A 23,522-nucleotide genomic window follows, 5' to 3' on the forward strand; every position below is an offset into this window, starting at 1 on the left:
TGATCATGCCACTGCATCTGGACAACAGAGCGAGATCCTTTCTCTAAAATAAAAAATACTGACTAGCCAAAAATAAAAAATATATAAAATGTTTAAAAGAAAAAAAAAAAATAATTGAACTTGGGAGTGATCATTGTCTACCTCTCCACTGGGTGGCGCAGTTGAGGTGGTTCTGGGGTGGTTTTTTTTTTGTTTTGTTTTGTTTTTTGGCTTTCCTCTTTACCCTGCTGAAAAATACTTCCCTCTGTACTCAGTAGCAGGAAAAGAAAAAAACTGGCATAATAATAGGTAACTTACCATATTGCCTACTGTGCGTCAAGTGCTGCCTCTACAAGAGCCCAGCTAAGAGCTTATGTTTTCCGATGGGAATGTGCAGCCCAGATTCCAGCAGGGTTTGCATCCCATCTGTCACCCCCTACCTGTATTGCCTTGGGTATGTTACTTCACTTCTCTGTACCTCAATGTCCACATCTATAAAGTGGAGATAATACTAAGGCCTGCCTCTTGGAGTTGTTAGAATTAATTGTGATGTAATGCTTACAGTAGTGCATGGCCCATGGCAAGCTACTTACAGCCTCACTACTTTCCCTGTGTTTACCATTCACAGCAGCCTCATGAGGCACTATTACTATCCCTCCTTTTATTTTTCTTTCTGAGACAGGGTCTTGCTGTCATCCGGGCTGGAGGGCAGTGGCACAATCATGGCTCACCGCAGCCTTGATCTCCTGGGCTCAAGTGATCCCCTCGCCTCAGCCTCCCAAGCAGCTGGGACTGCATGCATGTGCCACCTTGCACATTTTTAAAAAAAGTTTTTGTAGAGATGGGATCTTGCTATGTTGCCCAGGCTGCTCTCAAACTCCTGGGCTCAAGAGATCCTCTTGCCTCGGCCTCCGAAAGTGCTGGGATTACAGGCCTAAGCCAGCGCCCCCAGTCTTCATATCCCCATTTTAAGTACCCAGAATGTGTGGTTTGTCCAGGATCACAAAACTAGTAGTGACAGGGCCGGGATTCGAACCCAAGCAGCCCAGGTCATTCCACTCCAGTTTAAAGCATCTTTCCCAGATCTTTACATGGGTGAATCTGTGACGTCCCCAGCTGCTGTCTTCCTTTCCTCTTATGTTTTCCTCTGGGAATGTGGGGTTGCAGCCTCTAACCTCATCTTATCTCACGGCCGCTCCCCACCCTGCCACCCCTGCAGGGCGCTGTCTGTGCCTGGGCGGGTCGCTGGTGTGCATGGAGCTCTTTCTGTACCTCAGCGCCGCCCTGCAGAGCTTCTCGCTGCAGCCGCTGGGTGCGCCCGAGGACATCGACCTGACCCCGCTCAGCTCAGGTCTCGCCAGTTTGCTGCGGCCTTTCCAGCTGTGCATGTGCCCGCGCGAACACCCCGACCCTTCCAGATTCGCCTGTGAGCGATGAGGCCCATCCATGTGGGTTGCTACGTCCCCTTCTTGGTCCACAGTCTGCCCCCATCCCTCTGGCAGTCACGCTTTCTTCCCTGCACGCTGTGCCTGCCGCGTGCCCATCCCCCATCCCTCCAATCTGTACCCCATCTGCAGGGCAGAGGCAGATGTGGCATGTCTTTTTGTACCCACAGAGCTTGTTCTACGGCATGCCCCTTTCTGGCCTTTTTGTATCATTTCTTATACATTTGTAATAGATTCAAACCAGTCTTGGCTGAATTAAAAGGAGGATGACAGTCATTTAGGATGGGGAGAAGGGAGCTGGCTGCAGAGATGGAGACACTGGCTAGTTCTGCCCTCACCTTTAGGGTGACTAGGGTGGGAGAAATTGTATCCTGGAGACAGGCTGGAAGATAAAGGCGGTGAGGACCTGAAGCCAGAGAGGCAGAGAAACCAAGACAGAGAAAAAGACAGCAGGACCAGGCGAGGTGGCTCACACCTGTAATCCCAGCACTTTGGGAGGCCGAGGCGGGAGCATCGCTTGAACCCAGGAGTTTAAGACCAGCCTGGGCAACAGAGTGAGGCCTGACTCTACAAAAAGTCAAAAAGTGGGGCAGGAGGATTGCTTGAGCCTGGGAGGTCAAGGCTGCAATGGGGTATCATTGCGCCACTGCATTCCCGCCTGGGAGACAGGAGTGAGACCCTGTCTCAAGAAAAAAAAAAGTAAGAAAGAAAAAGAAGAAGACGGCAGAGAGACATCAAGAAGAAGACAACAGCAGAGAGATATCAGAGAGAATGTGCAAGAGATGCAGGGCACTGCAGAGAGATGGAAGCAGGGGAAAGTGAAGCTAAGATGGAACAAGCACTGGCACTAAATGACACTCCCTATTTGCACACTGTTCTGAATGCCTCATTTAAATCTCCCTATTTTGCTCTGGTTTGTTTTGGGGACTTTTGTTTCTTTTTTTCCTTTTTTTTTGAGATAGAGTCTCACTCTGTCACCCAGGCTGGAGTGCAGTGGCGTGATCTTGGCTCACTGCAACCTCCGCCTCCCTGGTTCAAGTGATTCTCCTGCCTCAGCCTCCTGAGTAGCTGGGACTACAGGCGTGCACCACCATGCCCGGCTAATTTTTTGTATTTTTAGTAGAGACAGAATTTCACTGTGTTAGCCAGGATGGTCTCGATCTCTTGACCGCCTGATCCGCCCACCTCGGCCTCCCAAAGTGCTGGAATTAGAGGCGTGAGCCACCGGCCACCGCGCCTGACCTGTTTGTTTCTTTTATAGGCAGGGTCTCCCTCTGTTGCCCAGGCTGGAGTGCAGTGGCACAATTCAAGGCTTACTGCAACCTTGAACTTCTGGGTTCAACTGATACTCCTATTTCTGCTTCAGACCACCAAGTAGCTGGGACTACAGTCACCGTGCCTGGCTTTTTTTTTTTTTTAATCTTTAGTAGAGACAGGGTCTTGCAGTGTTGCCTAGGCTGGTCTTGAACTCCTGGCTTAAAGCGATCCTCCCACATCATCCCCCCAAAGCATTGGGATTACAGGCATGAGCCACCACACCTGGACACAAAGCAGTATTATTATAACATTTTTACAGATGAGCAAACTGAGGCTCAGAGAGGTGAAGTGAGTTGCCCAAGATCACACAGAAACAGGCAGAGCTGGGATCTAAATTCAGACTCTGAGGCTACAGACACTGCACTTATTTTTCTTCTTCTTCTTCTTTTTTTTTTTCCTTTTTTTGGAGACAAGCTCTCACTCTGTCTCTCAGGCTGGGATGCAATGGCATGATCACAGCTCACTGCAGTTTCAACCTCCTAGGCTCAAGCAATCCTCCCACCTTAGCCTCCTGAGTAGCTAGGACTACAGGCTACCACGACCACACTTGGCTAATTTACTTTTGTTTTTATTTTTTGAGTTATTTTTTGAGGCAGTCTTGCTCTGTCACCCAGGCTGGAGTGCAGAGGCTCGATCTCAGCTCACTGCAATCTCTACCTCCTGGGTTCAAGCAATTTTCGTGCCTCAGCCTCCCGAGCAGCTGGGATTACAGGTGCCCACTACCACACCCAGCTAATTTTTTCTTTTTTTTGTATTTTTAGTAGAGACAGGGTTTCACCATGTTGGCCAGGCTGGTCTCAAACTCTTGGCCTCAGGTGATCTGCCTGCCTTAGCTTCCCAAAGTGCTAGGATTACAGGCGTGAGCCACTGCACTCAGCCGCTAATTTTTTTATTTTTATTTTTTGTAAAGGCAATCTATGTTGCCCAGGCTAGTCTCGAACTCCTGGCCTCAAGTGATCCTCCAGCCTTCGCCTCCCAAAGTTCCGGACAACCTGTGCACACCACCATATGCCCTACTCAGACACTGCACTTCTGACTACTGCCTTTCAATTCACACGTCAGAGACCAAGAAAGAGGCAGACACCCTTAAACACAGAGAAAAGCAGAGAAACACAGACACTAAGAAATGGGAGGTAGGGGGAATCGAGAGAGAGAATGGAAAGAAACAGAGAAATGACCAGAGAAAGACAGATGAGCAATGACAGTGGGAGTTCCGAGGACTGAGGCTCTCTCCCTCAATCCCCAGCCCCGCTTTTCTTTTTTTTTCCTTTTTTTTTTTTTTGCGGGGGGAGCGGGGACAGAGTCTCACTCTGTTGCCCAGGCTGGAGTGCAGTGGCATGATCTCAGCTCACTGCAACCTCCACCTTCAGCGCTCAAGTGATTCTCGTGCCTCAGCCTCCCTAGAGTAGCTGGGATTACAGGCATGTACCACCATGCCCGGCTAATTTTTGCATTTTTAGTAGAGATGGGGTTTCACTATGTTGGCCAGGCTTGTCTCGAACTACTGGCCTCAAGTGATCTGCCCACCTCAGCCTCCCAAAGTGCTGGGATTACAGGCATGAACCACTGCACTCGGCCCTCCCACCCTCTCACTGAAATTCTCTGAAATTCTCCCCTTTGGGATGAGGATAGCAACCCCAGGCATGTACCCTCCCAACCTGGGACCCGACCTAATACCCTAACATCCTGCTGACAGTGGCTGTTCTCGCTGCGCAGGCGTCCCAAAGCACATGGAGCCAGATTCAGGCAGAGTGGAACTGGCTCCTCAGCCATCAGTGGAGGTGGCCTGAGAGGCTTTACCCCTGAACAGGGTCTCCCCAAGGCGATGCAGAAACTGGGACATGCTCTGCTGAGCATGGGGCTGACTGGTGTGAGGCTTATAGGGGGTCTCCACATGGGGATTAAGATGTGAGCTCTTTAATCCTCACACTGTTCCCATCACAGACTGACCAGAGTCGGCCCCAGGACCCAGCCAGGGACACAGAGGTCGGGGGAGAGAGGGAGAGACAGAGAGACTCAGAGGGCCTGAGAAAGACAGGCAGAGAGAGATGATGGAGAAAACATGTGAAGACACTGAGAAGAGATGGAGAGGAAGAGGAAGAGACAGAGAGATACACAGGGATGGCAGAGAGATCCCGGAAAACAGAGACCGGGAGGAGAAAGAGAGCCACTAAGAAAAGGGAAAGACAGTGATGTCCAGAGAGAGGAAAGACAAAGAGACCCTAAAACAAAGATAAATAAAGAGGACAGAAATAAAGAGAGATAGAAAGACCTGAGAGAAAAAGGGAGGAAAAGAAAGAGAAAACAGAGAAATCCAGTCTAATTACAAAGAGATAGAAACACCAAGGCGGGAGGATCACTTGAGCCCAGGAGTTTGAGACCAGCCTGGGCAACATAATGAGCCCTGATCTCTACAAATATTTTAAAAATTAGCTAGGCATGGTGGCGCGCACCTCTAGTCCCAGCTACTTGGGAGGCTCAGGTGGGAGGATCACTTGAGCCCAGGTGGTCAAGGCTGCAGTGAGCTGTGATGGTGCCAGTGCACTCCAGCCTGGGCTGGATGGAAGGGAAGAAGAAGAAGAAGAAGGAGGAGGAGGAGGAGGAGGAGAAGGAGAAGGAGGAGAAGGAGAAGGAGGAGAAGGAGAAGGAGGAGAAGGAGAAGGAGGAGAAGGAGGAGGAGGAGAAGGAGAAGGAGGAGAAGGAGAGGAAGGAGAAGGAGAAGAGGGAGAAGGAGAAGGGGAAGAAGGAGAAGGGGAAGAAGGAGAAGGGGAAGAAGGAGAGGAAGGAGGAGAGGAAGGAGGAGAGGAAGAAGGAGAGGAAGAAGGAGAGGAAGAAGAAGAAGAAGAAGAAGAAGAAGAAGAAGAAGAAGAAGAAGAAGAAGAAGAAGAAGAAGAAGAAGAAGAAGAAGAAGAAGAAGAAGAAAAAGAGAAGAAGAGAAGAAGAAAAGAAGAAGAAGAAGAAGAAGGAGGAGAGGAGGAGGAGGAAGAAGAGAAGAAGAAGAAAAGGGAAGAAAAGAAGAAAGGGAAAAGAGGAGAGGGGAGGGAAGAAAGAGGCTGGGCATGGTGGCTCACGCCTGTGATCCTAGCACTTTAGGAGGCTGAGGCAGGAGGACTGCTTGAGACCAAGAGTTGAAGACCTCTTCAACCTGGCCAACCTAACAAGACCCCATCTCTATAAAAAAAAATGAAGAGAAGTAGGGAGGAAGAAACACTGGGCATTCATTCAACAAATATTTACTAAGTGCCTACTGCTGTGCTGAGCACTACTTTAAGTACTGGGATACAGAAGAGAACAAGACAAAATCCCTGCTCTGGAAGAGCTGACATTCCAGAGGACAGCCCACCCGAGCGAAACGGAGGAAGAGTCAGGAGCTGGGGAGAAACCAGAGGCCATCATAAAGAGGATCCATTAAAGCCTGTCACAGCAGGTGGGGTAGGGCTGGGGGAGGATGCGGCTTACTGCGCCCCACCACACTCCCACTGTCAGTGGAGTCAGCAGCTCTGAGCAGGGGCCCTGCCCCACAACCCCTGTCAGTCACCAGGTTCCAGAAAGGCTGACAGGTAGGAAGACCCAGGATAGGGGAGGGCAGAATATGGAGGTACAAGGGGGTCAACATGCAGAAAGGCACCCTGAAGAAATAAGGAGAGGCACAGAAGTGCCAGGCTGAGACTAAGGGAAGCACAGACTGGGGGAGATACAGGGAGAGGAAGACACAGACATACTGAAAAGAGAGACAGAAAACAGACATAAACAGAGGCAGAGACTGACAGAAAAGAGAGAGAGATGGGAAGAGACAGAAAGAGAAGAGAGAGAGATGAACACAGAAACACAGAGACTGAGAGTGAGGGAGGCTGCGCACTCTGGTTCACACCTATACTCCCAGCACTTTGGGAGACCAAGGCAGAAAGATTGCTTGAGCCTAGGAGTTGGAGACCAGTCTGGGCAACACAGTGAGATCCTGTCTTCTTAAAAAATACAAAAATTGGCTGGACGTGGTGGTGTGCACCTATGGTCCCAGCTACTTGGGAGGCCGAGGTGGGAGGCTTGTTTGATCCCAGGAGGTTGAGGCTGCAGTGAGCCATGATCGTACCACCACACTCCAGCCTGGGGGACAGAAGCCAGACTCTGGCTCAAAAAAAAAAAAGAAAAAAGGAAGGAGGGAGGGAGGGAGGGAGAGAGCAAGCGAGACTGAGAGATGAAACAAAGATACACAGAGACCCTCCCAGAGGCAATGCCAGTCCTAGGCTCTGCACAGTCCCCCCACCGTCTCCCCAGGTCTGGGCCCTGTGCCAGGCACTTGGAGGAAGGCTGGATCTGACCAAGCAGGGACAGGCAGGAGGGTGGACCACATTCCTGAACAGTCGGTTCCAAATACAGCCCCAACCTCACTGCTCCCACCACCCCAGCCCTGGCCCGTCCAGACCTGAGTCTGCCCCCTCTAGCCCATGCCCTAGGATGAGGGGTGGGGGGATAGATGAGAGAATAAGGGATAAGTTTGTCTGTCGTCATGGCCTGGTCTCAGACAGGGACTTGGGGGACTAGATACCAGGGGGTTCAGCAGCATGGGCACAGAACATTTGGGGGCATCTGGGAGCCAATGCCTTGGGAACAGAGATGGTAGATTCAGGGCAAGACATAATATGGAGATACAAGGTGGTCAACATGCAGAAAGGCACCCTGAAGAACTAAGGAGAGGCGGAGAAGTGCCAGACTGATGGACACCCAGAAGCCAGGGAAATTGAAGGCAGATCTGGGGAACAAGCGTAGCACACAGGGTCCCAAGAGCAATGGAAGTGACAAGGGCTCAGTGTGAGCTCCTAGGAATCACAGGCACAGAGCACAGGAGTGCCAGAGGTGTCTTTAGAAGTGTATTTGAGCCAGGCGCAGTGGCCTGTAGTCCCAACACCTCGGGAGGCCGAGGCAGGCGGATCACCTGACGTCAGGAGTTTGGGATCTGCCTGGCCAACATGGTGAAACTCCGTCTCTACTAAAAATACAAAAATTAGCCAGGCCTGGTGGTGCATGCCTGTAATCCCAGCTACTCAGGAGGCTGAAACAGGAGAATCTTGAACCTGGGAGATGGAGGTTGCAGTGAGCCGAGATCCCACTGCTGCACTCCAGCCTGGGCAACAAGAGCAAAACTCTTAAGAAGAAGAAAAAAAAAAAGAAGAAGAAGAAGTAGTGTATTTGAGAGTCGGTGTGTATTTAGGAATCAGGTACAGGGTACAGCGTTCAGGGGGCCAGAGGTGGCCCGGAGATTGAGGAATACACACCTACAGGCCAAGTAAATTGGACTCAAAGGTGCTAGGGGCTCAGGAGGGTGCACCTGTTGGCCAGGTGTGTTGACATGAAAATGGTGGTGCACGAAAGTTGCTAAGTAGGGCAGGCTGAGGCAGGCCTCAAAAAAAGCCAGGGGGAGCCAGGGCACAGTTCCACTAGGGCTGGGGGCAGGGTGGAGACGTCGGGTTGGGGAATCCACGGAATGAGCAGCCCGGGGACGTCCACTCCTCCCACATCGGGTCTCCGTCCCGCTCCACCCCTAAGACCCCTTGGAAATCAAATAGAGGTGAAGGGGTGCAGGCGTGGAGAATTGCAGGCATGATGATCGCGGGTATCGCAGCGCTGCTGTTGTGGCTTCTGGTGCTGGCGCTGGCGCTGGCGTGGCGGGGGTAGGGTGGATGCCGCGGTCAGATGCGGGGGTCCCTACCTCCCCGGCCCAGGCCGCTCCCATTGCTGAGGAACTTGCAGCTGCAGTCTGGAGGCCTGGACCGCGCACTCCATTCCCGACAGGAATGGGGGAATGGAATTCTGGATTCGTGGAGGTGGGGCTGGGGACTAGAACTCCTCCTGAATGAAGACAGCTATCATCCTGAGGAAGGACAGGAAGGATGAGTGCTCCGGCCTGCTGAGTACTAGGAAAGGAGAATAGGGAGTGGAGAGCTTGGGGCGGGGATACTGGGTCGTAACGAAGGAGCCCAGAGCAGGAAATCAGGCTGTGGGAAGAGGGGAGCAAAGGGTCTGTTCTGGTTCAAGATGGGGAGGCTGGGTACTGAGGGCCCAGGTGACGACTCTGAGGTTGCAGTAGGCTGGGAAGCTAGGCTTCTAGGTCCCAAGGGAAGAAGGAAGTGGGGCCCTGGATTCCTGGATCTCAGGGAGGAAGCAGCTGGGGATCTGAATTCCTGAGCCTGAGGAATGAGGGTCTGAGACGAGGACTCCTGGGTCCGAAGGAAGAGGGAGCTGGGGGCAATGGCTCCGATGAGGAACCCGATGGGCACCCGCTGAGCACCGGCTCCCCGTAGCTCTCCGGCCGCTGGGGCCGGGTGTTCACAGTGCAGCTGGGCCCGCGCCCTGCAGTGGTGCTGTGCGGCTACGCAGCGCTGCGGGACGCGTTAGTGCTACAGGCGGATGCCTTCTCCGGCCGCCGGTCCATGGCAATCTTCGAACGCTTCACACGCGGAAACGGTGAGGCCCGGGCGCTGGACGTGCCGGCCCGGACGCTGCAGGCTGGGCCGGTAAATGGTAGAGGCGGGCAAATGGGGTGGGGCCTAATAGACTCCATCTAATGAGGTGCAAACGGCCGAGAGAGGGCGGGGCGGCGCTAAAGCGTAAGGTTCGAACGGAGGTTCATCCTGCAGCCAACAGGAGAGAAGAGCCTAAGACTCAAAGCCCGAGAGCCAGCCTAGGTCAGGGATCGAGCCCAGCAAAGGTGGGGCCAATGTGTGGATAGGGCACTTGGAGGTCTGGTAAAAAAGCAAAGCGAACGAAGCCGGCCGCAGAAGTCGGAGGCCCCGAAAGGGGTATAGCCAGTGACCCGGCGCTTCCTGGATAGGGCGTGGCCGGCTCCCGGGCCCGCCTCCTTTCCCGTCCCCACCACAGGAATCTTGTTTTCTAACCGGCCGCGCTGGTGGACACTGCGCAATTTTGCACTTGGAGCGCTTAAGAAGTTCAGGTTGGATACGCGGACCATCGAGGCGCGCGTCCTGGAGGAGGCAGCTGGTCTACTAGACGAATTTCAAGCCACCATTGCTTCAGCCTGGCCGGGAGGGCGGAAGGGCCTGGTGTGGGAGTGGCCCTTGCACTGCCAAGATGGGGCCACGGGAAGGTATTTGGATGGAAGAAAGCCAGTAAGCCCATGGGGCTGGCTGGGGCAGGACCACGCGTTATGACCACCGTCCTGTTCCTACCCCCAGGAGCCCCGTTTGACCCCGTGCAGCTACTGGATAATGCTGTATCCAGTGTTATCTGTTCTTGTCTTCGGGAACCGCTATGGCTATGGGGACCCGGAGTTCCTGAGGCTCCTGAACCTCTTCAGTGACAAACTTCCGCATCATGAGTTCCAGATGGGGCGAGGTGAGAGGGCCGGCCACAATCTCTCCCTTGTGCGTCCAGCCTTATGCCAAATCCCGAGTACACAGACCTACCTACAATGGATCATTAGAATGGGACAGTTAGATTCCTGGAAGAGTTCCAGAACCTCCAATATCAAAGTCCTGGTCCAATCTCCCTGTAGCGAAACTAAGGCCTAGTGGCCTTGTGCAGGGCCCATGTTGAGACAGACCCTGTCTCTCCAGATGTACACTTGCTCCGTCTCTCATGGACTGGCTCCCGGACCCGCACCACCGATCTTCCAAAACTTTTCGGAGCTGCGGGTCTTCATCTCTGAGCAAATCCAACGACACCGGCAGATGCGGCAGCCGGTGGAGCCCCGCGATCTCATCGATTGACCAGATGGGTAAGGCATGGGTCCCAGCTCTCTAAACTCTATCCCTGCCGCCCACCAACAGGTGCCTGGCACGCGGCAGTGCATCTCCTCTGCCCACAGTAACAGCAGGACCCGGAGAGCCATTTCCAGGAGGAGACGTTGGTAATGACGACGCATTTTTTTTTTTTTTTTGGCGTCATCGAAACCATGGGCACCACCCCGTGCTATGGGCTCCTCATTCTGCTTAAGTACCCAGAGGTGGCAGGTCTGCAAGCCGGAGAGACCCAGAATGGGAGGCTGCGGTTTGGGGATGCCTGGAGGGTCCTGGAAGTGCGCAGCTCACAGCCTCCCCCAGCCCGAGCCAAGGTGCAGGAGCTGACCCGTGTTAGGGTGGAGGCCCGCCCCAAGCCTGGACAATCGCGTGCCTGCCCTACACCAACGCAGTGCTGCTCGAGATCCAGCGCTTCATCAGCGTGGTGCCCCTGGGGCTGCCGCGCATGCTCACCCTTGACACCCACCTGCACGGCCACTGTCTGCCCAAAGGTGCCTACTGAGTCTGGGGATACCGTGAGGGTGCATGAGCGTATTCCGAGATCAGCCAGAATCGGCAGGTGTGCACTGTGCAGACTGAAACACAATCAGTTACCCCTGGAGCAAGGCAGCTCTGCCTTCCCTTCAGCTTTTTTTTGTTGTTTTTTGAGATGGAGCCTGGCTCTGCTGCCCAGGCTGGAGTGCAGTGGCATGATCTCAGCTCACTGCAACCTCCACCTCCTGGGTTCAAGCGATTCTCCTGCCTCAGCCTCCTGAGTACCTGGTATTACAGGTACCCAACACCACGCCTGGCTAACTTTTGTATTTTTAGTAGAGACGGGTTTCGCCATGTTGGCCAGGCTGGTCTCGAACTTCTGACCTCAAGTGATCCATCCTCGGCCTCCCAGAGTGCTGGGATTACAGGTGTGAGCTACTCACCCAGCCTATTCCCTTGGGCTTTTAAAAAGTGTCTTGGATGGAGGAGGCGCACGTGCTCACCAAGCCCGCAGATAACCCAAATTGCATGTACCCCCAGGGCACTTTTGTGATTCCCCTGCTTGTGACTGCGCACCGGGACCCCACTCAATTCAAGGACCCAGACTGCTTCAACCCTACCAACTTCCTGGACAAGGGCAAGTTCCAGGGCAATGATGCTTTCATGCCCTTTGCCTCAGGTGCGGGCAGAGGAGGAAGGGGACCAGCCTGGACTGGCTCTGGGGTGCATGGTGCTCACTATGCACCTGTGTACCCGGCAAAGCAGATGTGCCTGGGCGCAGGCCTGGCCCACTCAGATATCTTCCTATTCCTTACGGCCACCCTACAGAGGTTCTGCCTGCTCCCTGTGGTAAACCCTGGCACCATCAACCTCACCTGCAGTGCACTGGCCTGGGCAGTGTCCCCCCAGCCTTCCAGCTCCAGCCAGTGGCCTGCTGAGGTCAGGCTCCACTATGGTGGGCTCACTGGCCCTCAAACCTCCATACCCTCCTTGGTCGATAAAGGTCCTAAATTGCAGATGGAGTCAGATGTGTGCAGCTCTGAGGTAAACTTTTATTTCTTGGCTGACAGGACTTCCACACCCATGCTCCTCCTGGCACCTTTTAGTCTGCCCAAGCAGTGGCAGCCCAGTCCAAAAGGTGCCTGCCATGGCCAAAGGCGTTGGGGAGTCACTTCACATTCCAGGCTGGAGGAGTGAGAGGACTTGGGGGTACTCCTCCCACCCCATTGCCAGCAAGAGGCCATGACTCACCTCAACCCCAAGTCCTGCATCCTGGTGGGAAGTGGCAATGCCTCCTCCCAGCTCTCCACACCTACTGGGGTCATGACCAGACAGGGTAGGACCCAGGCCCCCAGCTTCAGTTGGTAACGGTGGCCTCCAAGGCTGCCCCCTGTCCAGGTCACAACCCCAGCCCCCATCATGGCGCAGCAAAGGTCTCTTCTCCTCCTTGGTCCTCAGCAACAGACAGAGCCCTCCACGCCAGGCAGGACAGAGGCAAAGTCAGAAGCAGCAGCGGTGGCAGGGAAGCAGCAGCCAGCACAGGCCCAGGGCTCTCCTGAAGTCAGGGCAAGCTGTCTGCCATGTGGCTCTGGGACTGGCCACTAGGTGGGCGTAGGCGGCTGTGATACAGGTACTTGGACTCCTTTCTGTCCTGATGCTGGGGGTGAGAGAGGACAGGAGACAGTCAGTCATCAGGAGAAGGACAAAAAAGCCCAGGGAAACCTGGGGAGATGGGGAGAGGACCAGGAAGAAATGGGGCTCCTGTTGGGGTACCAGGAGAGTGGGCTGTCTAAGGAAGGTGGGCAGAGATGAAGAAAAATGAGTGGTGGGATTTAACAAGAGGCTGATGAGGGGGATGGGGTGGCATCAGGCCCAACAGGTCCCACGGAATAGGAAGGACTGGAGGGAGGGAAGCAGGTACCTAGCTGATACTTGTCTTTGGCTGCTGCCCGCTCCTTGGCATCAAAATACCAGACAGTGATGGCGTACCTGGGGACCAGGGTGGTTGGACATCAGTTTTCTGCAATTCCAGCTACCATATCCACACATGCTAGGTGGCCATCCTTTTGAGCCACCCGGTTCTGCTCCCACCTAGGCCCCCTCTCAGTACTTCGTCGCTCCCTAGTCACTCTGAGGCTCTGACAGGACATTGTCACGGGGGGAGCACCTGGGTGCGTCTCCAGAAGTACAGGTCATACCTGGTGGCATAGGCTGGCTTCACCTCGTGGGGGTTCCGCCGGTCAGACCAGAAAATGAGCAACCGGTCAAAGAGTGGCTCGATGTTGGCTACCACGGGCCGGCCCTCAGGGAAGATCTGCAGCAGGCCGCCATGCACCTGGGGGCAGGCCAGAGGATGAAGCTCGCTGGTCCGGCCAGGAGCCGCTGCCTCCCACGGCGCCCCGGGAGCCCACTAGGGGGCGCAGCGTCTGCCCGCATCACCCCCTCCCACCCCTTGGGCTCTCAAAATGAATGACAACCCAGAGTCTGCATCACCATGGAGATGGGCAGGAAGCTACTAAAGACAGGAAAAGGGGGAAAATGTTCATTACAAGGCCGGGTGGGGCTGGGCAGACAGCATCATTCCCGGAAAGAGGGGAGTTTCCACCACACAGTCAGCTAGAGAGGAGGAGGTGCCATTTCCCAGGAAGAGCCGGCAGACCGCACCTCCTGCTGTGTGTTGAGAAGAGGAACAGGAGAATGCCAGAATCTCGGCTGAGAGTAGAAAATGGAGTGGATGCACACCACCCCCGCCCCGGCCCCAGCCCCAGCCCCAGCGCCACCCTCACCCTAACCCTCACCCCTACCTTAACGTCCCAGTTCTGATTCAGGTAATAGATACAGGTGATGCAGCGCCCATCGCCGTGGGGATTGTCAACGTGCCTTACGTACCCGAGCCCGTTGCCTGGGTAACACGCCACCATGGCCTGGCAGGGATGGAGGGAGGTAGGTTTACTGGGGCTAGGCAGGCACATCTTAGAGAAGCAGCCATGAATTACCTATTTTCCCACCCCTCCTTGCCCCATCTTCCCCTTGACTCCTTGGGTCAAGGGTTCCAAGCTTCTGCCCCAAAGACTTTCTTTTTCAGCCAAAATCCCATCCCCAAGTCCATCAGAAACCTCAGCTTCTGGGCCTCAAGAGCCCACTCCCTCCCAACACACATACCTGGGGCCTGGCACCCAGCTAGGGCTCAATTAGTAACAGAGAGTTTGATTTGTTTCAAGATACCCCAAACCCCACCTCAGCCATTTCAGTAGAGTAATACCAATTTAAACATTTTCAGGTGTGCAACGAGGTGGCCTCACAGCCCTAGACCAGGAATTCTTACCCTTGGCTGTGGAGTGGAACCCCCTGGGGAGCTCTGAGGTTCTGATGTACCTGGCCTAAGGAAGGGCCTGAAATTGGCAAAGGTTCCCAGGTAATTCTACCATGCAGCAATGTTAAGAACTGCTGCCCTGGACTACAAAGAATCCCCACTAAATTATCTGTCCCATAGACATCCGAACAGGAGCCAAAACCTACAATCTGAATAGAAAGACCTAATTCCAACTCCAAGGATAATTTGCTGGGTAACCCTAGCCACTTCCAACACTTGAATGGGCCTCAACTGCCTGATGTGTACAGCAGGGGTAATAAACACCGCTGTTTACAGCGGTAGCAATTAATCCCTCTGAGAACATAACTTGGAAGGTTCTGGACCCCCATCCCCCGAGATCTAACAGGACTCATTCCAGAGCTTGGTTTCTCTGTCTACAGGGTTCTTTCCTCTGCCTGACAGTTGCCACTCCCCTGACCCAGCCCTACCATGCTGCGGCCAGGGCCCCGGGATGTTTGTCATCAGGGAGGTGGCAGAAAGGTGGCTGAGAGGTAAAGGAAATGGCCCAGCCACCTCTGCAGACCCAATTCCCTGGTTCAAGTCTCAGTGCTGCCACATGAGCTGTGGCATCAGGCAGGTGACTTCCTGGTCTCAGGTTCCTCATCCATGGATCCAATGGAGCTCACGGCTATTTCACAGGTTGTTGTGGAACAAGTGAACAAGATAACAAGTGTCTGGGAAGACAGCCAGCACAGTGCCTGCCACATGGAGAACTGGAGCACAGGCTGAAATGCCATTTAAAAATTTTAAAAGGTCCCTGTCCCACCCTCTGCCCAAAGTCACTGCAGTGGCAAGATGAGGTAGCAGACAAAAAGGGGAGGACTGGCACAAGGACCCTTCAACTTCTCCCCAGCCCAGACCATCTGTCTTGACCTCTCTGCCCTGGTACAACTCTGCTGGCATCCACTCCCCACGAATGCTCAGCTACACCTATGGGCCCGGCCCAGCAAGACAGTCCCAAGGTAAACATTCATGATCAAACATCAGTGGCTGCTGCCACAACAGGATGCTTGCCAAGCACGCACGCCACGGCAGGCTGGGCTGCTTCAATCCTCACCCTCCCGAGGATGCCTCCAAACACATTATCCCAGGGCTCACCCTCTGTGGTGGATGTTAAGCTGCTCTGCATTAACCATGTGCACCTCATCCACCAGACCTTGCCCTGGAAAGAGAGGGCTGCCACCATCTACGGCCACCTAGCAGTGGGAAGCTGACAACCTTCTCTCTGGCAGCATCAGAGTACAATTAGTGAGAAGGCCCCCAGGGAAAACCCCAACCACTACACTTCAAGGTTCAGGAGGGGGCACCTTCTTTGCATTGCTCACTCCCTGTGGATGGGTCAGCACTCTGAGCAACCACCTCACTGGGAGAAGAATTTGGCCATGGCCCAGGAGGCTTGGAAACAGTGAGTTACTGACTAGAGATGGGCAAGGCCTCCCCGGTTAGGAATCCAATCAGAGATTACACTGATGATGCACGTGGATGGGTGGCAGGGAAAGGGTCCAGTGCTGCACCCTCTTCCCAAAATTCATCCCCACACAACAGCCAGAGCCCCTCCTCTCCACATCTTCACTCCATCCCAAGAAAATACAAATTCCCAACCACAGCCTCAAAGGCCCCCAACCTCATGTGCCACTCCCATCACTCTGCTCCATGCCTCAACAGGCTGAGCTCATTGCCACCACAAGGCCTCTGCACTGGCCTGGGATACTCTTCCCTCTGACTCTCTTTGTTATTCAGGATTCAGAGGCCAAAGGTCACCTTGAGTACTCTGGCTGATTGTCCATTCCACTCCTAGCAACATGGCATCAGCACAGGCACCTGTTTACCTAGTACTGACCTGGAAGGCAGCCACAGGGAAGCCCCTGGGGCCAGGTTGGTCTCCTCAGTGCCCAGTGCAGTACCTGCTGACTGAGTGCACTGCTCTGGGCCTCCTCTGCACCCCAGCCCTGCTATGTTCCCTCCTGCCCTGTACATTCTCACACAGTGCCTCCCACCAAGCACACAGGACTCACACAGAAACAGGAACCTGCTGTTTAGGGCCCCACCCTTCCCCCACATATACACACCTTGGGGGTGAAAGCATCCTCTGGCCCCAAGGAAAGTATCTACTTCCTGCCCTCACAGGGGAAGGCCTCAGGAAACTTGCTCTCCACCCCTCCCACCTAGGGGAGGGGCAGGTGGGACCAGGGCCAGGAGACCAAAGACTTAAAGGCTATTGGTGACAATGTGCCTGCCAAGAGCCCCACCCCCACTACACACACACCCCAGTCAGAAGCCTGTGACTGTCCCACCTCCAAGCTGCTCTTCAAGGAGCAAACCAAGCAAGCTGGACTCTCCCTGGGGTCCCCTCTGGTAGCCCTTGCTGCCAGTGGGAGTCAACTCTCTCCCACCTACAGGTCAACCGAGCACCTGTCCCCAACCAGGGAGTTGGGGGAAGGGAAGAGGACACAGGAGCTCCACTCAGAACGACTAAGAAGCAGGTTCCCACTGGCTCTAGCCACACTGGTGATCCATGTCCCCACGGCAACTGCTGCAGCCCACCTGAGCACCCCACAGCCTTACTCTGGAGTACAGGAGAGAGTCCAGATGGGGCCTTCTAAAAGCGGGAAAGCCTGGAGTTGCTGTCTCACTGGGGAGGGGAGGGCTCCTCCCCTATGTTCTCAGTCCAGCCTGGCCTGTCCTTACCTCCCTAGAACAATCAAGGTCACCTAGGGCTAAAAAAATCCAAACACTCCCCTTCCCCAGTCCTCGCTGAGGCCCTGTCCCCAGCCACGTAGAAGGTGGGCAGCAGAGGCACCAAAAGACAAGAGATCTTCTCCTCCTACTCTCCCCTCCCCAAACTGCCAGACTCGCCAGGGATGTAACCTGGTTTTCGTATTCTGTGGATCAGCAAACTGAGGCTCAGAGCAGTGTCCCATCTGGGCCACTCAGCCCTTCTGGTCTCCCCCTGACGAGGACGACAGCCAACCTGGGGTGAAGATGCTGAGCCAGGGAGGCCACTGATCCCGCCCGCACAAGAGCCAAGCCCAGGGAGGGGCCGGCTCTGGCTCAGCTATCAAGTAACGGGAGGGAGAGGGAAGTAGAACAAGTTCCAGCTGGGGTGGGGAGGAAACAGGCCTTGGCCCCGGGGGATCCCTGGTCCCTGAGCCAGCTCCAGCCTGAGAGGAAAGCCACACAGAGGCAGAACCCAAGATGGGATCTGCAAGAGGAGGCAGGGGACATCAGGAGCTCAGCCTCATGCCTGCAGGGCACAACACAGCCCGTGCCATCAGCCAGCCAGGCATCGCTGTGTTGAGCATTGGGCACTCCCCACAGGGCCTTGTCCAAAGGACACCAAGCCTTGGACTCAAGGCCAGGCCGCCACACCACCTATGAAGACAATGATCCTGTCAGCAGGCCGGAAAGGCCCTGTGGACCACTGTCCTGTGCTGGGCTTCTGACCCCAGGTTCCTGAACAGGCAGCTGGAGGCCATGAGGCCTTGACAACTGCCCGGAAACTCCAAGCAAATGAGCATTTGTCTTAAGAGAGGATCTGTGGCCTCTGACAGATTCTCAAAAAGACCCAGGCTCCAAAATACAATTAAGAACTATTGTTCTAAAGCAAAAAGAAAAAGGGACTAAGAACAAACACATAAAGGCAGAGGGAAGAGACATGGGTCGGGAGGAAGTGACACACAGGACGGGGGAATGGAGGGCAGGGACTGGGACAGGGAAGGGTGGGAGACATGAGGATGAGCTCCACCTGGGCCAGCAGGCAGCCACCCAGTACCACCCCCAGGAGACTGTCCTCGATGCAGATGCCACAGTAGGGACCCAGGGCACAATGCAGTCCAGGGCCAGGAACTCGGCCCAGCGGGCAGCACCCCTTTCCTTCCCTCAGCCCAGGGCTCACTTATCACAGCCACCCTCCCGCTTCTGCTTCTCCTGCCTGGGAGACAGGATGGATGGACTAGAAACACGGGCCAGCAAGGCAGGGATGGACGACAGGAGCACAGGGAAGGATGTGGACAGGGACAAACAACAACAGAGGGCGGCCAGGTGAACTGTGTGCCTATCTACATCCCCGTGCTTGGTCTGGGGCCACAAACTGACACCAGGAGGCCATGAACCCCACCAAGGCCCACGCTGTGAATGTCAGCAGCTCTCATGAGTTTCTTCAAGAGGGTTCCTGGCAAAGTCAAGAACCACTGTGGCTCCAGAACAAACTCCTAGCTTATTAGGTGCACACATTAAGGCCCGTGGGGAGGACAAAGACCTCCCCAAGTCTCCACAAGTGAGCATACCCACTCCACTGAACTGCCTAAACATTCTGTGACCTCCCAGTAGCCTGTCTCCAAACCCACTGTGCTCAGAGCACTGAATGCTGCAAACCGGGGTGCTGCAAAGCCCCTCCAAAGAGGCCCCTACCTAGCCTTACCTTGGTGCGCCCGTTGATGACATAGCTGCCCAGCCGCCCTGCGCAGTGGCGGATGACGGCGTCCACGTGGGCCATGAGAGCACCAATGCTTCGGCAGCCTGGTTCATGGCCTTCCACCCAGGCAATCTGGTCCCCACGGATACTGCGCGGCGGGATCGCCCGCTGGCTCACTAGCTGCCCGTCTCGCAGGCGCCCACCCCGTTTGAGGGCCTCCACCTCGGCCAGCACGCGGCCGCCCAGTGCTGCCCCCAGGAAGCTGTCCTTGACGCAGATGCCGTAGTACCGCATGCAGGGCACGATATAGTCCAGGGCAAGGCGCTCGGGCGCAGAGGGCAGCGCCTCCTCCATCAGCCCAGCACTGGCCTCACCACTGCCACTGCTGCAGCCGCAGCTCATGCCACCCTCCCGCTCTGCCTCCTGGTTCTCTTGCCTGGCCCAGGGCCGCTTGCTGGGTGAAGGGGCATCCCCACCATCCTCGGCCCATTTCCGTTTGGGGGCCTCAGGCCGGGCGCCCTGGGCTGCCAATCGCTGGCACCCCTTGGTGACCAGCGCTGCAGCGCCTTCACTCTGCAGCGGCCGTAGCTCACCACCATCCTGCCCGCCAAAACCGTCCCGAAGGGGGCTGGCAGTGGTAGAGGTGGCTGTGGCTCTGGGAGTCCCACTCCCCGCCGAGGCCTCACTAGGCACTCCCGGACAGTGGTAAGAGGGGAGCAGGGGACAGGGCAGGTAACTCTCCACTCCCATCCTGGCCCGGCCAGGCTCAGGCTCCAAGGGCTCTGACGAAGACCCTGGTAACTGAGGGAGAGCCTGACTTAGGGGCTGCGGCTGGCACGGGCTGTCCATGGCAGCAGTGTCTTCATCCCCCGGGCATGGAGGGCACCGCCCGGGCCCATGGTGCCACCCTCCTCCGCCTCCTCCTCCGCCTCCACTTGATGCAGCTGGGGGCCACCGGGCCTGGCGTGGGGCAGGGTGAGGCAGGGCAGACAGCAAGAGCTCTTCTCGTGCCCTGGGGGTTGCTTGCTGGTCCCCAAGTCCTCTGCCGTCCCTAAGGGCTTGGGAAGGGACCCTTCAGGGTGGCTGGAGAAAGGAAAAAAAAAAGGGATGTGAGAGAAACTAGAGACGGGCAGGCAGGGGAAAGCGGGGATGGTATTGGCAGGAGTGGGGAAGACGACCGGGACAGACTTGACTATAGAGGCCCTCCAAAACCTGAGGCCTAGTCGGGGAGAGGACCCTGAGAATCTGGAGGTGCGGGAGTCCGCTGACAGATAAGAGGCAGTGATAGGGAGAGGCTGGAGGCCAGAGGCTGGGTAGATGACCCTAAGACAGAGGACTGTGGTGCAGGTTGTTGGACGCGGTAACCAAAGACAGAGAGGAAGGAGGGCTGGAGTAGAAAAGGGTGGTGTGGCGGGGTGGGAAAGGAGGGGGTTTGGAAAATAGGAGGGATCTGCCTCGGCGTTCCAGAAAAACACAGAGAAATGTGGGGGATCTAGAGAGAGTCAGGGTGGGGACGGGGGGGTCAAAAGACAGAGGAAACTGGGGAGTCCAAAGACAAAGAGAACGAAGGGCCCAGAGACAGAAAAACAGACCGGAGGGAAACCGGGAGGGAGGGCCCAGGACGGAGCGGGGCTGTGGGGTCGACCCGAGCCCGACGGGAGGAAGCCGGCCGGGGGCGGACAAACGCCCAGACGGAAGGGAGGTCCCGAGTCTGACCGACGGGAGGGGCCCTCGGGGAGAGGGTCCGCGGCGACAGAGGGAAGGACGGTGGAGGGTGCACGCACCCAGAGACAGGACGAGAGATAAAGGTGCCCCCCTCCAGGGCACCCCAACGCCCCCAACCCGGGGCAGGCCCTGAAGCCCCTTCTGTCGCAGTAGGCGACAGGGGTAGAGCCTAGGGGCCGCTCGGACCCCCTCCCCTCCCCCTCCCCTCGGCCTCCGCCCGGCGCGCGCTCCCCGCCCCCACCCCAACCCCCCCAACTGCCGGCACCCAACGTAACCGGCGCGCGTCCCCTCCTCCGCGCCGCACCCACATCCCCATTCCCGGGGTCGCCCCGGCGCGCGCCCCCACAACCCGCCCGGTTCGCGCCGGCGCCCCGGCTCCGGCTTAGTCTCCTCCCGCTCCCTTCTCGCCCGGCGACCTCCTCACCGAGCTTTTTCCTCCGGCCCCGGCGCCGCCGTTTGTGCCAGCCGCCCTGCGCCGCACAGCGCGCCATACCCCGCCCCCACCGCGCGCGACGCCCCGCCCCACCTCGCCCGGTGGGCACGTGACCGCGCCCCCGCGGAGGGGACGGCGCCTGCGCAGGCCCGAGCCGCGCGGGGCGGGGCTGAGCGGGGCGAGGAAGTTCGGGACAACCCCCAAGCCCAGGAGAAAGGAAACAGGGGTCCGTGGCTGACACGAGGTCCATTTGCATCCTCCGCCCCGCCCCCTTTGCGCGGGAGGGGGAACGCAGCGTGAGGAGCCGGGTCTGGGAGGGGGCGTTTCTTGCATGTTGGAATCAAGTGGCGTCGGCGGGGCGGGGCACGCAAATTATGTGATTTACATGGACAGGCCCACTCCCCGCTCCCGCCCAGCGCGGGGCACCGTGTTCGGCAGCGCGGTGCGCGTGACTTCATTTACATGGTCAGCTCCTCCTCCTTCTCGCCGCTCAAGAACGGGGGTGAGAGACGGAGAAATGGCTGCGCAGTTAGTTGGGAAATGTATGTAAATTCGCACGTCAGTAAGTAATTTACATAAGTGTCTTTTATAACGGAGGCAAAAAAGTGCGGGACGCCCTTGAGAAAAGGGAACGCGGACTAGAAGGGATGTGCAAATGTGTATTTTCAAGACTCGCTCCGCCTTGCCCCCTCGGGGCAATTGTGGGAATCAGAATAAAGAACCAGGGTAAGTCTGGGCAACAGAGTGAGACCTTATCTTTACACAAAATTAAAAAATGAAACAAAACAAAAAAAAATCCACGGAGGCCGGGCGCGGTGGCTCACGCTTGTAATCCCAGCACTTTGGGAGGCCGAGGCGGGCGGATCACGAAGTCAGGAGATCGAGACCATCCTGGCTGACATGGTGAAACCCCGTCTCTACTAAAAAATACAAAAAAGTAGCCGGGCGTGGTGGCGGGCGCCTGTAGTCCCAGCTACTCGGGAGGCTGAGGCAGGAGAATGGCGTGAACCCGGGAGGCGGAGCTTGCAGTGAGCCTGAGCCGAGATTGCGCCACTGCACTCCAGCCTGGGTGACAGAGCGAGACTCCGTCTCAAAAAAAAAAAAAAAATCCACGGAACACTACACAGAGAAGACATTTGCATGACCAGCTGGGAACGTTTTAGGGGACTAAGGAGATAAGGTCATTTTGAATGCCCCGCCCCCTCCACCATTGCTCTGGAGAGCTGGGACACAAGGCGGGACGCCGGGTGGGTAAAGGCCGACGTGGAGATGGGACGGCGACGAGCAACTGGGAGTGTTCTCAGGGGGCTGCACCAGTCCCCAGCAGGCCACCTGAGGGCGTAGGGCGGTTCGCGTGAGCACAAGGACATGCATGCTGGTATCCACACATGCGTGAGGACTGCACAAAAGCCCGCAGTCCTCAGGGCACACACAGGGTTCATGGCCACACAAGGGTGTTTCTTGTTTAGTTTTGTTTTTGAGATGGGGTCTTACCCTTTTGCCCAGGCTGAAGTGCTGTAGCACGATCATAGTTCACTGCAGGCCCAACCTCCCAACTAAAGTGATCCTCACACCTCAGCCTCTGGAATAGCTGGGACTTCAGGTGTGTGTACCACGACACCTGGCTAACTTTTTCTGTTTTTTATTTTTATAGATAGGGTCTCTGTGTGTTGCCCAGGCTAGTCTCCAACTCCTGGGCTCAAGTGATCCATTTGCCTTGGCCTCCCAAAGTGCTGGGATTACAGGCATGAGCCACCACACCTGGCCACACATGGGTGTTTAAAAGGAGCCAAATTCACACCAAAACACACACAGACCTCGGGGTGCACATGCACAGGCACACACGCAGTAGTGAGTCACTGCCTCTCTCAGGCATCAGACATGCACACACCGGAGGCCCACCTATAGGTCCAAATTCCCATCCCCTGGCCTTGATGTCCCAAACAATACCAGCCTCACCAATATAATGACCAAGGCCACAGAGCAGTTACGGTTGTCAGCATCACACACAACCAGCACACATTCCTATAGACATCATCCCATATGCAGGTACTGGAAACATGTACACGTCACAAACACAGGGACATCAACGTGTTTACACACGTGAGCTTAGAACACAGATTGTCACAAACCGTCCACACAGCAAGAAATTCCCTCCCTCCGCAACAGGCACCTGAGTCATCATGCTTGTTATACCCCACACCATGTCCAATCAGGAAACAAGGCCCCCAAGGCCAGGCCCAGTGGCTCACACCTGTAATTACAGCACTTTGGGAGGCCAAGGCAGGCGAATCATCTGAGGTCAGGAGTTCGAGACCAACCTGACCAACATGGAGAAACCCCATCTCTACTAAAAATACAAAATTAGCCAAGTGTGGCGCATGCCTATAATCCCAGCTACTCGGGAGGCTGAGGCAGGAGAATCGCTTGAACCCAGGAGGTGGAGGTTGTAGTGAGCCGAGATTGCGCCATTGCACTCCAGCCTGGGCAACAAGAAGGAAACTCCATCTCAAAAAAAAAAAAAAAAAAAAAAGAACACAGAAACAAGGCCCCCAAACACCATGACACATGATTCTTCCATCAGGGACCTCTTCCATCTCCCTGCCAT

General features: G+C 55.8%; 2 protein-coding genes across 5 annotated transcripts; one reads left to right on the forward strand and one right to left on the reverse strand.

Annotated features, from left to right (window-relative positions):
• The first annotated feature begins 10,618 nt into the window (after positions 1 to 10,618).
• On the forward strand, positions 10,619 to 12,337 carry LOC116480660 (cytochrome P450 2F2-like). The gene is made up of 3 exons (XM_058426176.1): positions 10,619 to 10,986; positions 11,510 to 12,013; positions 12,203 to 12,337. Exons 1-3 carry the CDS (start codon positions 10,651 to 10,653, stop codon positions 12,335 to 12,337), a joined length of 975 nt encoding a protein of 324 aa, XP_058282159.1. The 5' UTR covers positions 10,619 to 10,650.
• EGLN2 (egl-9 family hypoxia inducible factor 2) lies at positions 12,002 to 20,988 on the reverse strand. Of its 4 annotated transcripts, none has more exons than XM_032172849.2 (6): positions 20,906 to 20,988; positions 18,763 to 19,839; positions 13,774 to 13,893; positions 13,168 to 13,304; positions 12,891 to 12,958; positions 12,002 to 12,626 (listed from the first exon to the last, which is right to left on the reverse strand). In XM_032172849.2, exons 2-6 carry the CDS (start codon positions 19,603 to 19,605, stop codon positions 12,571 to 12,573), a joined length of 1,224 nt encoding a protein of 407 aa, XP_032028740.1. In that variant the 5' UTR covers positions 19,606 to 19,839; positions 20,906 to 20,988; the 3' UTR covers positions 12,002 to 12,570. The 4 variants fall into 4 exon arrangements, with proteins under 4 accessions (XP_032028740.1, XP_058282913.1, XP_058282914.1 ...); XM_058426930.1 differs by lacking the exon at positions 20,906 to 20,988 and adding an exon at positions 20,541 to 20,657; XM_058426931.1 differs by lacking the exon at positions 20,906 to 20,988 and adding an exon at positions 20,473 to 20,651.
• Positions 20,989 to 23,522: the final 2,534 nt, after the last annotated feature.

This window comes from Hylobates moloch, unplaced genomic scaffold, assembly GCF_009828535.3.
Source record: "Hylobates moloch isolate HMO894 unplaced genomic scaffold, HMol_V3 SCAFFOLD_13, whole genome shotgun sequence".
Classification (NCBI taxonomy): Eukaryota; Metazoa; Chordata; class Mammalia; order Primates; family Hylobatidae; genus Hylobates; species Hylobates moloch.